The following is a 15,065-nucleotide window of genomic DNA, read 5'->3' as shown; positions in this document are numbered from 1 at the left end:
ATTGTACATCATTCTTTCTAATTGTTCTGTTGTGTTCTTATTTATTTATTTTATTTTATTTATTTATATTCCACTTTTCACACTTTTTTCAGCGCTTCAAATTGGATTACATTCAGGTACTGTAGGTATTTCCCTATCCCCAAAGGGCTTACAATCTAAGGGGGTCATTTTTCAAAATGCGGTAAGGCGTTTTCGCATGCGTTAAGGGCTTATCGCATGTGAAAAGCCCCGTTTTCGCATGCGATAGGCCCTTAACGCATGCAAAAACGTGTTTACCGCATGCGATCGCACCATATCGTATGGTGCGATGCAAATTCCAAAAATGGGAGGAGTTAGGGGCGGAGAGTGGGCTGGGTTAGCCTCTCTGCGAAGAGCTATCGCACAGCCATAACGCAGATTTTAACTACACCTCTTTGAAATGCATTATGCAGTGCGATAGCGGCCGTGACCATGCGGTAAGGTTTTATCACCATTTGCGATGTGTCCCGTAAGGCTTATTTCAGATGATTTGAAGACTCCGGGGGGGGGGGGGGGAGAGAGAGAGAGAGACTGGCCATAATATCATGGCCCATAGGCAGGTATTTGTATCCTTAGGGTAGGCCCACCTAGTTAACTCGAGGTGGGGATTAGGTAAGTGTGTAGGGGGTTAGGGGCCACTTTGACATGCTACGTGACACCTACGAACTTGTGAAGATTTGCTGGCCTTCGGAGTGAGGAAACTCACTCCAAGATGAGATTTGGGCAAGGTTCTCTCAACCTAGCTTGATGGACTCTCTACCTGGGTAACATCAAGCTAGGTTGAGAGAACCTTGCCCAAATCTCAACTTGGAGTGAGTTTCCTCACTCCGAAGGCCAGCAAATCTTCACAAGTGACCACTGTTCTGTTCGTAGGTGTCACGTAGCATGTCAAAGTGGCCCCTAACCCCCTACACACTTACCTAATCCCCACCTCGAGTTACTAGGTGGGCCTACCCTAGGGATACAAATACCTGCCTATTGGCCATGATATTATGGCCAGTCTCTCTCTCTCTCTCTCTCTCTCTCTCTCTCTCTCTCTCTCTCTCTCTCTCTCTCTCTCTCCCCCCCCACTCCCCCCCCACGGATCATTGAAAAACTGGTCCCCCAGTGGTTGAATGCAGGAAATACATCAGGTTTGGCACTTATCGCAGAATCTGAAATGGTATCGCAATGTGCACTAACTTATCTCTTCGCACAGGTAATTATCGCAAATTGCGATAAATACTATATTAGCATAAAACACGCCCCTTTTGCTATCGCATGCGGTACTTACCGCATTTTGATAAATCCAGGCCTAAGTTTGTACCTGAGGCAATGGAGGGTAAAGTGACTTGCCCTAGGACACAAGGAGTGACGGTGGGACTCAAACCCTAGTCTCCTGGTTCATAGCCCACTGCTCTAACTACTAGGCTACTCCTCCACTTGTCTTCTTTTACTCTACATGTGGTCCTATTTATACATTTCACATCACATTCACATAATCATTTAAACAAATATTTTTACGATTTGCTGAAAAATATATTTTCTTTTCAGAAGTTGTCTCTGTACCTATCAAAAACTACAGTGATCACACCTGAGAAAAAATCAATGCCTTCCTATTACTGATATTTCCCTTCCTCTAAATGATACTTAGGATATCTGAGATTATAGTTTTAGTGATTGGTTCAAATGGTAATTTTCTTATTATGGATGCAGTTCATTCCTTTAATGAATTCTCGAAGTGAAATTACTTGTATAATTTTTCCATGTTTGATATAATTAATGTAACCATCTTTTTTTCAATCACAATGGTTTATTTGTGTAAATAAGCAAAATGCAATAAAAATAAAATTAAAAAAACGTAACATGGCCACAATGAAATGTCTTGTCGTCCCCACCCCCAAATTTGTTTTCCTTCTTTCCTCATTTTCTGTCTTCGTGGATGGCACTTTCATCCTCCCAGATCTCTTAGCCTATAACCTCGGGAACATCTTTGCTACTTTCCCCTTCTCTATGCACATTCAAAATACTGCTAAAGTGCATTGTTTTTTCTCTGACAACCCTGAAATCTATCCCTTCCTTTCTAAGCATGCTACCAAAATGCTCATTTACTTTTATCACCTCATTAAAAAAATGCCATACTGGGTAGACCAAGGCTCCATTAAGCCCATATCCTGTTTCCACAGTGACGAATCCAGGTTACAAGTACCTGACAAGATCCCAAACAGTAAATGGATCCCATGCTACTAATGTACAGTGATAAATAGTAGCTATTTCCCAAGGCTACTTGGTTAGTAACAATTTATGGACTTCTCCAGAAGCTTGTCCAAACCTTTTTTCTAAACCCAGCTATGCTAACTGCTTTCGTATCCTCTGGCAATGAATTCCAGAGCTTAATTGTGCATGGGAAAAAGCTACAGAACGCTACACACCCATACATATACTGGCCAAAAAGTGTTGAATTAAGCAAATGCTGTTTTGCTCTGCACCTAAATTGTCCGCCATAGTCTCCCCTTAATACAGTTTCACTGTTATACAAAAAACACATAATAATTTAGAAGCTAATATTTAAAGGCATTTATCTGGATAATATTTGAATATTGCTGCCACTTATTCAGCTAAATTTTATCCAACTAATCCATTATCTGCATTTAATTTAGTCTGATAACTTAGGGGCATTTTCGGCGTGTTGTGGGGTAGGTATAAGCTAGCTGGGTAATTTATCTGGCTAACTCCAAAATGCAAAGTTAGCAGAATAAGTTATTTGGCTAACTATAGATGCTTCAAGAAACAGAGTTAATGTTATCTGGGAACGTATTCCCAGATAACTTTGACATTAGCCAGCTATGTTAAAATTAATATAGCTGTTAAGTAGTGATCTTTCTTGTTAAAAAAAAAAAAAAATTGCAGGCTTTTTGACCCAATCCTGTGACGACCCCCCCCTCCCCAAGCCACAAAAATGCGGCCTGCCTGCCCATGCCCCTCCAAACATAACTATAAAAGTGAAGAGGTATGAACCTCATCGTTACCTCTTTCCCCACCACCATAGTTGTGTTCACCCAAACACTAATTTCCTATTCCTCCCATGACTCTATTTTTTTTTTCACAAGGAAGAGAGAGAGTTGGGGAGATACCAGTTACAGAGATGGTTTTCAGGGGTGTTGAGTCAGACGAACTGAACGACATTACTGTGAACGTGGAAGATGTAGTAGGCCAGATTAACAAACTAAAGCAGAGCTTTCCAAACTTTTCATGTTGGTGACACACTTTTTAGACAAACATAATTTCGTGACACAGTAATTCAGTCTACCAGCAAACCAGAAGTTAAAGGTTAAACGAACAAAATGTATTTCAACAATTTATGTATGTTTCCTTAAATATATACATAAATAAAATGTTTCACAACACAACCTATCTCATAATAAATATTTGCAGGCTTCCACTTCCTCCATGCTGATCTCGTACATTGTGAGATCGGCATAAAGTGCTACTCTTGCACATTCCCAAAGATTACATGTGCCACTAATTTTTTTTTTTACCTTTGCTGTCTGATCTTAGTTTTCTAATCGGTTGGTCACAGGTTTTTTTTTCCACCTTTCCTTTCTTGTTTTTTTGCCAATTCCTTTTACAGGGTCTTTTTTTCTATTTCTTTTCTCTCCATCAGTCTTCCCTCAAACACACAATCAGGTTCTCATTCTCACACGCTATCTCACACATTCTCACACACACAGGCTCTCACTCACATGCAATCTCACACATCCACAGCTCTCACTCTCACATGCCTCTCTCTCATACATACATACATACTGTCTCTCTCGTGCACATGCTGTCTCACTCTCACACACACAGGCTCTCTCACTCCTACATGCTCTCTTGCTCAAGCACAGGCTCTCACTGGCACATGCTGTCCCTCTGCACGGGTTGCCGAAGGATGGGCTCTTCAGAGGCCCTGATCTTCCCTGGCCGTGACATGGGATCTGCAGCGGCCCTGCTATCGGGTTTCCTCCTCTTCTCGGGCTGCCGCGACGTGGGATCCGCAACGGCCCATTAATGCTGCTCTTCTTCTGTACGCAGCAGATGCTCCTCCTCCTTCCTGCCCATGCGGCTCCGGCAACGTTTTTCTTCCAGGGCTGCACAGGCAGGAAGGTGACCCTTTTCTTCGGGCCATGGTGATGTAAGCTCCACCACTGCCTGCCGATCTTCCTGCTATAGTTCCCTGCTTCCGCCGGCCCTGTGGACCAGGCGACACACCTCCACACTACAGGCGACACACTAATGTGTCCCGACACACACTTTGGAAAGCTCTGAACTAAAGAGTAGCAAATCACCTGGACCGGATGGTGAGCATCCTAGGGTACTGAAGGAACTCAAAAATGAAATTTCTGATCTATTAGTTAAAATTTGTAACCTTTCATCAAAATCATCCATTCTACCTGAAGACTGGAGGGTGGCCAATGTAACACAAATATTTAAAAAAGGCTCCAGGGGCGATCCGGGTAACTATAGACAGTGAGCCTGACTTCAGTGCCGGGAAAAATAGTGGAAACCATTCTCAAGATCAAAATCGTAGAGCATATAGAAAGACATGGTTTAATGGAACACAGTCAACATGGATTTACCCAAGGGGAAGTCTTGCCTAACAAATCTGCTTCATTTTTTTGAAGGAGTTAATAAACCGGTAGATGTAGTGTATTTGGATTTTCAGAACGCGTTTGACAAAGTCCCTCATGAGAGGCTTCTAAGAAAGCTAAAAAGTCATGGGATAGGAGGCGATGTCCTTTTGTGGATTACAAACTGGTTAAAAGACAGGAAACAGAGAGTAGGATTAAATGGACAATTTTCTCAGTGGAAAAGGGTAAACAGTGGAGTGCCTCAGGGATCTGTACTTGGACCAGTGCTTTTCAATATATATATAAATGATCTGGAAAGGAATACGATGAGTGAGATTATCAAATTTGCGGATGATACAAAATTATTCAGAGTAGTTAAATCACAAGCGGATTGTGATACTTTACCGGAGGACCTTGCAAGACTGGAAGATTGGGCATCCAAATGGCAGATGAAATTTAATATGGACAAGTGCAAGGTGTTGCATATAGGGAAAAATAACCCTTGCTGTAGTTACACGATGTTAGGTTCCATATTAGGAGCTACCACCCAGGAAAAAGATCTAGGCATCATAGTGGATAATACTTTAAAATAGTTGGCTCAGGGTGCTGCAGCAGTCAAAAAAGCAAACAGAATGTTAGGAATTATTAGGAAGGGATTGGTTAATAAAACGGAAAATGCCGTAATGCAGCTATATCGCTCCATGGTGAGACCGCACCTTGAATTCTGTGTACAATTCTGGTCGCCGCATCTCAAAAAAGATATAGTTGCAATGGGGAAGGTACAGGGAAGGGCAACCAAAATGATAAAGGGGATGGAACAGCCTCACCTATGAGGAAAGACTGAAGAGGTTAGGGCTATGCAGCTTGGAGAAGAGACGGCTGAGAGGGGGATATGATAGAGGTCTTTAAGATCATGAGAGGTCTTGAACGAGTAGATATGAATCGGTTATTTACACTTTCGAATAATAGAAGGACTAGGGGGAATTCCATGAAGTTAGCAAGTAGCACATTTAAGACTAATTATTTTTCACTCAATGCACAATAAAGCTCTGGAATTTATTGCCAGAGGAGATGGTTAGTGCAGTTAGTGTAGCTGGGTTCAAAAAGGGTTTGGATGAGTTCTTGGAGGAGAAGTCCATTAATGGCTATTAATCAAGTTTACTTAGGGAATAGCCACTGCTATTAATTGCATCAGTAACATAGGATCTTCTTAGTGCTTGGGTAATTGCCAGGTTCTTGTGGCCTGGTTTGGCCTCTGTTGGAAACAGGATGCTGGGCTTGATGGCCCCTTGGTCTGACCCAGCATGGCAATTTCTTATGTTCTTAAGGAAGATAGTCACTTAACCAGCTTTATTATTTTGAATATAACTGGTTAAGGTTAAAGTTATCCAGTTATATATACTTGGATAACTTTGAATCCTAACTAGCGATATTCAAACATATCTGGTTAAGTTACACAGATAAGTAATTTATTTTCCATTTTTTTGAATATTGGCCTCTTAGATAATAAAAGCACAAAATTATGTACTGTTACATGCCTAGAATTAAAGATAGTGTAGGCTAGAAACTTTAAAAATAAATATATATAAAGATTTTAGAAGTCATTTGAAGCATACTAATATCTAATTTTCTCTTTCAATATAGGAAAAGTGAAGGACTTAGTGGGCGGGTACTAAGAAAACTTCCTTTTCTAGCACATGCACTTTACTTACAAGTAAGTTTTGGGGGTTTTTTTTGTGTTTTTTTTGGGGGGGGGGGGGTTGCATTTTGTGTACTGTCACTTTCTGTTTTCTACAAAAATGTCTGTCATACCATTAAACCTGTGTGCCCAGATCAGCGTTTCCCAACCAGTGTGCCATAGCCGTAGTTCTGGTATGCCGTGACAGTCTTTAGTTTCTCTTTCCTCTACAACAGCTAACCTGCAGGATATCCTCCTGCCAGCAGGGGGAGTCAGAGAGCAGCGCCTATCTGCTGCTGCTTCTGTTTACCCCTCTGCTGGCTCTCCTCTGCAGTTGAAACCCTATAAACTCACAAGTCCTGCTGGTTCCATGCAGTTCTGATTACAGAGCGAAACAGACATAAAAGAAAGAAGCAGCACCAGGTAAGTGCTGCTAGAAGAGGCAGTTGAATTTGCTAGGAAGCTGGAGGTGTTGGGAGAGAGAGAAGGAAAGAGAAAGTACTGATGCCAAGGAGGGGAGAGGGTAGGAGAGAGGTTGTTTGAGATTGTCAGGGGAGGGTTGGAAAGGGAAGGTGTTGGAGATGATGATGATTCCACTGGGGTGGATGGAAAGAGAAAGGAGGGGAAGGTGATTGTATTGGGGGTGAGGGGAGAGAAAAGGAAAGAGAAGCCAATGATGTAGGGTGTAGAGAGGATGCAGAAGGAAAGACAAGGTGATGATGTAGGGGGATAGAGGGAATAGAAAAGGAAAGAGAAGCTGATGATGTATGGGATAGAGGGGATGGCAAATGAAAGAGAAGGTGATGCAGGGAGTAGAGGGGAGAGAAAAGGGAAGAGAAGATGTTGATGCTAGGAGGCAGAGAGAAAGAAGTAAAACAGAATTAATTTACTTATCCACTGTACCTGACTCAGCTTTTCGCCCCCCACCAACTTTCACTTTTCAGAACCAACTCATCGATATAAAACCTCATGCAAAAAATCTAGATGTAAAGATAGATTCAAAATTGACAATGACCGAACATATATCTGAACTCGTAAAAAAATCCTTTTACAAAATATACATGATAAAGAAACTTAAACCACTCCTCCATCCGAACGATTTTCGATTGATTACCCAAGCATTAATTTTATCTTCACTAGACTACTGCAACGCTCTCTATCTTGGTTTACCACAAACAGCTATACGACCATTACAATTGATACAAAATACAGCCGCCCGCATGTTATACAATACACCCCGGACAGAACACATCACTCCTGTATTACAACATCTGCACTGGCTACCAATTTCATACCGTATTACTTACAAAATTCTATCTACTATACACAACCTACTGTACAATAATAACTCCATCTGGCTATGTTCCTTACTACGAATCTACAGACCCTCCAGACAGCTCCGTTCTATTGATAAATATATTCTTGAAGTACCAACAGTAAAATCTGTAAGTTTAGCACTGACCCGCAAACGAGCTTTTTCTGTTGCCGGTCCACTATTGTGGAACGCTTTGCCTGAACATATCCGCCTGACAGCTAGCCGCATAGAATTTAAAAAACTGTTAAAAACTCATCTCTTCACTCAAGCATACAATATATACTAGGTTTATTACACTACATGATCCTGAAAAGTTATCTGATTATTTTATGAATTTTAATATGTTTTGTATATGATTTTATGAACTGTCTTTGTAACTGTACAATATTGTTTGTGTATGTACTAACATGTAAACCGCTTAGACGGATAGTCCCCTACCCTTTGTGCGGTATATAAGAACTGTAAATAAATAAATAAATAAATAAATAAATAAGGTAATGTTGCTGGGGGAGATGGACGGGAGGAGAAGGTGATGATACCAGATATGGTGGGGAGGGAGAGAAAAGGGAAGAGAAGGCGATGTTGCCAAGGGTGGAAGAAAAGTTGACTATTGCAGTGTAGAATGGAGAGGGAAGAAAGGGGGAAAGCTGGTAGTGATTTGAGTGGGTGGGAGATGGGAGGAGAGGGAAGAGAAAAGGTTATGTGGGAGGGAGAATGAAGAGAAGGGTTGAGGGGAAGAGTATGATGATGCTGGAGTGGGGGATAGGGAAGGTACTGGTGTGCCATACTGAAGTGAGCCCAATGCCAGGTGTGCCACAATACAAAAAAGTTTGGGAACCACTGACCTAGACCAAGAGTGGGCAAATGGTGTTTTGTTTTTTTTAAGAGGAACATCAGTGTCTGTTACCTATACCTGCGTCTGGGGGTTTCTTTTGGAGTTCCAGTCAAGAAGGGCAGGTCCCCCCCTCCCACAGAGCTGTGGTCAAGGGTGGCAGGAAATTCGGTATAACCCTGCACAACCCCATCAGAACCAAAAGTGATATTACCGCCCTCCCAGGATTGACACTGCTGCACATATCAGCTACTCAGTGTTTCTAGCCTCATGCTCAAGTTCTCTTGCCTTCTTTATAGCGAACATCTGACAGCAGCATTCACCACCACAACCACTGATAGCCAAACTTTTATAGCCACTTATGGGTGCATCAATACAGTGCGTTGTCTCATTGATAGTCCCACACAAAGTATACAATGAGAGTAGAAATCTGTAAATCGGGCATGGGATGATTAAAATCAAAAAGTAAGATAGTGTTCACATGGGGCCAGCAGGGAAAGGGACAGCAGCATCAGCAGTAATGCCTTTATGAGATTGCTTACTATTTTGGGACACCCAGAAGTGATGTCGCCGTTATGAGCCAGAAGAAAAGCTCCCGATTGTGACCCACCTAGATATTTCTCTTACCACAATAAAAGATTTTTTTGCATCAGGCTTAAATATTTTTCATTTCATCCTGCTACATCAATCCAAACAGGTGGATTATGTACCCCTACCAGCAGATGGAGACAGAGCACACATACTTTCTCCATGATATCATTGCCAGCTCAGAGATTTGTTTAAATTACTAGTATATATTCATAAAATTACTGTTCCTGAGCATACCCAGATCAGTCCAGACCAGTGGATTATGCACTGCTATAAATACCACTAGTGCCACCTGCAGCTCCTCAGTATTTCTCTGTCTCCAGCAGATGGTGGTCGTGCATCCTGCAGCTCTGGACTGAGTTTTAGCAGAACTCCTTGAGGTGTGAGTTTCCGATCGCGGACCATCCCTTGGGTGGAGCAGGGCGAACGGAGGGTTGGACACCCTCGGCTGTAGAGCCCACAGATTCCGGGGAGTTGGATAGCCAGGGGACTGGTTCCCTCCACGCCCCGAAGCCCTCTTCCAGCGCCTCCAAAAGGAAAGTACCCCTGTGGGGATTTTTTCTGTTACTTACAGAGTTTAAAAAAAAAAAGTTTTGCATTGTTTTTTTTCTCTGCAGGGGCTTTTCTCTGAGGCTTGCCATTTCAGGCAGTGCTCGGCGGGGGGGGGGAGGTGCTTCCTAGTGCCCGGAGCCTCCTCTGGCCAGGGAAGCAGCTCCTGGGCGTTTTTGGCCTGAGGGCCTGGTCAGTCAAATTGTAGGTTTGCAGTCATTTTCAACTGCTTCCTTCCTCCTCCAGAGCGCTGATCCCGGGCTATTTTTGACGCGGGCACCATTTTGTTTTCTCGCGGGTCCCGCGCGAGTGCTCAGCCCCAACCGATTTTGTTCTTTCTGGGACTGCAGGGCAGCTGGGGGAAGGACTGCCATGACTGAAAGTGCCCTGGTGGAGGTCTGTAGGGCCTATGGCCTGGTTTTAGAGTTGGATGCTCGCTCTCTCTGTGCCTCATGTGCTGGGGGGGGGGGGGGTTATCTGCCAAGGGTCAGAAGTCCAGAAAGCCTAAGCGTGTGCCTGGGGGACAATCGAGAACAAAAGGTAAACCCCCAGGGTCGATGGATACCCAGGGGAAGGAAGCTCAAGAAGTCTCTCCCCCCCTCCCCACCCCGCTTTCCCCAGCAGTGGTAGAACCGGGCCAAGGAGACCCGAAGGATACAACTTCGGATTCCAGTAGCGATGATGTGGGACCTGGAGGTTTCTCCCCGGAGTTTGTGCTACTAATGCATGAAGCCTTCCTGGCCAGGAAGGCTGTGAAGAGGAGGTCTCAGGACAGCATTGGTGGCTCTACCAAGCGTCTGAAGTCACAGGTTCTACCTTCTCTGGGCCCTCGGGCACAAGGGAGCCGTGGAGATGCGGGGACTGTGGGGGAACCCCTGTTGGGGGATCTAGCAGATGCCCTGTATGATTTGGTACGAACATCGGCGTGTTCCATGGTCTCTTTGGTGGCAGCCTGACGCTTGCTGTGGCTCCGGAATTGATCGGCTGTCTTTTCTTCTAAAGCTCGCCTGTACAATCTTCCCTTCAGGGGGAAGCTCCTGTTTGGCGAGGACCTGGACCAGCTGGCCATTGTTCCAGTTCCAGGGGTGGAACAGGGAGCCAGTCAGTACTCTGTGTACTTTGTGGTGCCAAAGAAAGAAGGAACCTTTCGCTCCATCCTGGACCTCCAGCAAGTGAACCGGAGTCTGAAGGTACCGCGCTTTCGAATGGAAACCCTGTGCACGGTGATTGCGGTTGTGCGCAAGGGAGAGTTCATTGCCTCCCTGGATCTAACAGAGGCTTACCTCCATATCCCAATTCGGAGCGATCATCAGCGGTTTCTGCTTTTCCCGATCCTGGGGCAGTATTTCCAGTTTCCTGCACTCCCTTTCAATCTAGCATCAGCGCCCCGCACCTTCACCAAGGTTATGATTGTCGTGGCAGCAGCCCTCAGGCAGGAAGGGGTGTTGGTACACCTGTATTTAGACGACTGTCTTCTCTGGGCAAAGTCGGAGGAAGATTGTCGGCGGACTTTTCTTCATGTAACTCACATGCTGCAGTCGGGCTTGGGTGATCAACCTTCCCAAGAGTCACTTGATTCCCTCCCAGGTCCTGAAATATCTGGGGGCTCGCTTCGACACTCACCTGGGCCAGGTGTTTCTAACGGAGGACATGAGGCGCAAACTACAACAGCAGGTGACCAGTTTTCGGGGGCCGCAGACTCCAACGGCCTGGGACTATCTGAGGGTTCTGGGATCCATGGCTTTGACGCTAGAGCTTGTCCCGTGGGCCTTTGCTCACAGGAGACCATTGCAGCGGGCTCTCCTATCACGGTGGAGTCCAGTGACTGAGCAATATCAGGTGCGCCTGCCCCTGACCTCACAGTCCAGATCCAGCCTGGAGTGGTGGTTAGTAGATGCCAATCTGCAGAAAGGAATGTCCCTTGAAACCCCGGACTGGGTGGTGGTTTCCACGGACGCCAGCCTGCGAGGCTGGAGTGCGGTGTGCTTAGGCAGAGTGGCACAAGGCATATGGTTGGAATCAGAATGCCTTTGGTCCATCAACTGCCTGGAGACCAGGGCAAGTCCGCAGGGCCTTGGAGGCTTTTCTGAATCTGGTACAGGGGCGGATGGTTCGCGTGTTTTCGGACAACGCCACCACGGTGGCACACCTCAACCGTCAGGGAGGAACCAAGAGCCCAGCCATAGCCCGGGAAGCCCATCTCTTCTTCAACTGGGCCGAGGGCCATTTGGAGGGCATCGCTGCCTCGCACGTGGCTGGTATCGACAACATCCAAGAGGACTTCCTAAGCAGACAACAGCTGGACCCAGGAGAGTGGGAGCTGTCCGGAAAGGCGTGGAACCTCATTTGTACCTGATGGGGAACTCCCCATTTGGACATCATGGTGACCCGACTCAACAAGAAGACGTCATGATTTTTCAGTCGACAGAAGGAATCTGTGGGTCTCGACGCACTGGTGTCCAAATGGCCTTTGGGGATCCTATTGTACACTTTCCCTCCATGGCCTCTCATAGGTCGAGTTCTCAGACGAGTTGAACAGCACTCGGGTCAGGTAGTGCTGGTGGCTCCAGAGTGGCCTTTGCACCCTTGGTTTGCAGATCTGATACGAGTAACCATGGACGGTCCCTTACAGCTGGCGCATTTGCCGGATCTGTTGTCAGGGACCCATCTTTTTGGATCGGGATGATCGCTTCTCTCTCGTGGCTTGGCTTTTGAGAGGCGATGCCTACGACTGAAGGGATATTCAGAGGCAGTGATTGCCACTCTGTTGCAGGCCAGGCAGCCTTCCACTTCTATGGCTTACATGCGAGTATGGAGGGTGTTTGAGTCCTGGTGTACACAACAAGGAGTTGGGCCGGGGTTGGCATCCGTTCGCCACATTCTGGCTTTTCTGCAGCAGGGACTTTCCAAGGGCCTGGTGTACAACTCCATCTGGGTTCAAGTTTCAGCTCTGGGGTGCTTCTGGGGACGAATAGACGACAAATCCCTGGCTTGCCACTCGGATGTGGTTTGCTTCCTCAAAGGAGTAAAGCATTTGAGGCCGCCTGTTCGGAAACTGTTCCCTGAGTGGAATCTGAACCTCGTCCTGCGGGCTTTATGTGTACCGCCCTTTGAGCCAGTGGGGCAGGCTTTGGTCAAGGACCTGACACTGAAAATGGTCTTTTTAGTGGCGACCTGTTCGGCGTGGTGCATTTCGGAATTGCAGGCCCTGTCCTGCCGGAACCCGTTTTTACGGATTTCGGCGGATAGGGTGTCTTTTTGCATGGTGCCGTCCTTTCTGCCGAAGGTGGTGTCGGCGTTTCATGTTAATCAGTCGGTAGAGCTCCCTGGCTTCCCGGACTGATCTCGCAACTCTGCGACGGATAGAGACTTGCATTTATTGGATGTTCACTGAATCCTCCTGCGCTATTTGAAGATCACCAATCCTTTTCGGAAGTCAGATCATTTGTTTGTCCTGTTTGGTGGTCCTGAGCGGAGGGGACAAGGCATCCAAGGCCACTCTGTCTCGGTGGCTGAAGGAGACCATTGGTTCGGCGTACATTAGCAATGGCCGCTCCATTCCGGATGGTTTGAAAGCTCATTCCACGCGGGCACAGATGGCCTCCTGGGCGGAGTACCAGCTGGATTATCCTCAAGAGATCTGTAGAGCTGCAGTCTGGTCCTCTCTGCATACCTTTTCCAAGCATTACCGCTTGGACGTAAGGGCGCCGGAGGAACCCAATTTCGGGGAACGGGTTCCAAGAGCGGGTCTTTCGGGATCCCTCCCACAGTAGAGAGGGGCTTTGGTACCTCCCACTGGTCTGGACTGATCTGGGTATGTTCAGGAAAGGAAAATTGGTTCTTACCTGCTAATTTTCATTCCTGTAATACCACATATCAGTCCAGAGGCCCGCCCAGACTTGACTACTGAAAGATGGGCTGACCTTTGGGTTAGCTACTGTATTGAAAAATTCTGAAGGAAATAGTTTTGGTGCCAATATTAACCAAGATCCGGGGTAGGGTTTCCTACTTTAGGGGAATCCAACCCTCCTGTTTTTTAATGTTCGCCTTGTTCGGGGTGAATAGTTTAAGTTGGTTTGAAGTTGGTTCCAGTGGTTTTTTGCTTGGGGATCAACGAATACTGAGGAGCTGCAGGTAGCACTAGTGGTATTTATAGCAGTGCCTCAAAGTTTTTGGGGGTTTTTTCTCTGCCTCCATCTGCTGGTGGGAGTGCATAACCCACTGTTCTGGACTGATCTGTGGCATTAGCAGGTAAGAACCAATTTTCCTTTCTTGTAGCCGTAAGCTACGATGTTCAAATAGTCTTTTGAAAGTTCCTCCCATGCAAGCTTATAGGCATGAACAGTTGAGGAAAAGGGCATTTTCGTTGCTGCCCCAGTATTGTGGAATGTCTTGCTCTTACAGCTAAGAGAGGAGCCAGGACACTAAAATCTTTCGGAAGCATTTGAAGGCATTGTTATATAAAGAGGCTTTTATATAGAAATGTATTTAATTTGTTTTAATGTGATGCCTTATCAGTATCTCTTTTAATTTAATTTTATGTTAATGTGTACCTTGCTATTTTAATTTGTCAGTGTTTACCATGTACCAGTGATCATCAAACGGTATGGTTTAATATCACTAAAAGAATAGGGAAAAGAACCACAAAGACCCGAGTTTTACAGTTCAAAAACACAGACTTTGAGGAAATGGGGGAAGTACCTGGCGGAAGAACTTAAAGGATGGGAGAACGAGAGAGATGTGGATCAGCAGTGGACCAATCTAAAAGGAGCAGTCACCAAGGCAACTGCTCTATATGTTAGAAATGTAAAGAAAAGCAAAAGAAAATTGAAACCTATCTGGTTCTCAAAGGAGGTGGCTGACAAAATTAAAGATAAAAGAACAGGATTCAAGAAATATAAAAGATCCCAAAGGGAGGAGCACAAAGAAGAATATTTGTATCAACTGAGGGAGACAAAGAAATTAATCAAGTTGGCAAAAAGTCAAGCGGAAGAGAGGATTGCCAGGGAGATAAAAAATGGTGACAAAACATTTTTCAGATACATCAGCGAAAAGAGAAAGGTCCAAAGTGGTATAGTGAAATTGAAAGGTGGTAATGATCAATGTGTGGAGAGAGACGAAGAAATGGCAGCAATATTAAATGAATACTTCACCTGTGTGTTCACTAAAGAAGACCCTGGAGAAGGACCATCTCTACACAACAAGAAACTGGAGGGAAGTGGAATAGATGAAAATCCTTTTACAGTAGAAAATGTGTGGGAAGAGCTAAAGAACCTGAAAGTGGACAAAGCCATGGGGCCTGATGGGATTCATCCAAGGATATTGAGGGAGCTCAGAGATGTTCTGGCGGGTCTGCTGTGTGACCTGTTCAATAGATCCCTAGAAACGGGAGTGGTGCCGAGTGATTGGAGAAGAGCGGTGGTGGTCCCGCTTCACAAGAGTGGGAACAGGGAGGAGGCTGGCAACTACAGACCGGTTAGCCTCACTTCGGTGGTG

At 45.4% G+C, this 15,065-nt stretch overlaps 1 protein-coding gene across 1 annotated transcript in view; it reads left to right on the top strand.

Moving 5' to 3' along the window:
* Positions 1-15,065, top strand: part of TRIP13 (thyroid hormone receptor interactor 13) — a 193,184-nt gene that overhangs the window by 160,425 nt on the left and 17,694 nt on the right. Inside the window, 1 exon segment of the mRNA XM_029589932.1 lies at positions 6,252-6,321. Within this exon segment, the coding sequence (XP_029445792.1) occupies positions 6,252-6,321 (70 nt within the window).

The sequence above is a fragment of the Rhinatrema bivittatum genome, chromosome 2 (genome assembly GCF_901001135.1).
Source record: "Rhinatrema bivittatum chromosome 2, aRhiBiv1.1, whole genome shotgun sequence".
In the NCBI taxonomy this organism is placed as follows: domain Eukaryota; kingdom Metazoa; phylum Chordata; class Amphibia; order Gymnophiona; family Rhinatrematidae; genus Rhinatrema; species Rhinatrema bivittatum.
This window is presented reverse-complemented; position numbering and strand designations above follow the sequence as displayed.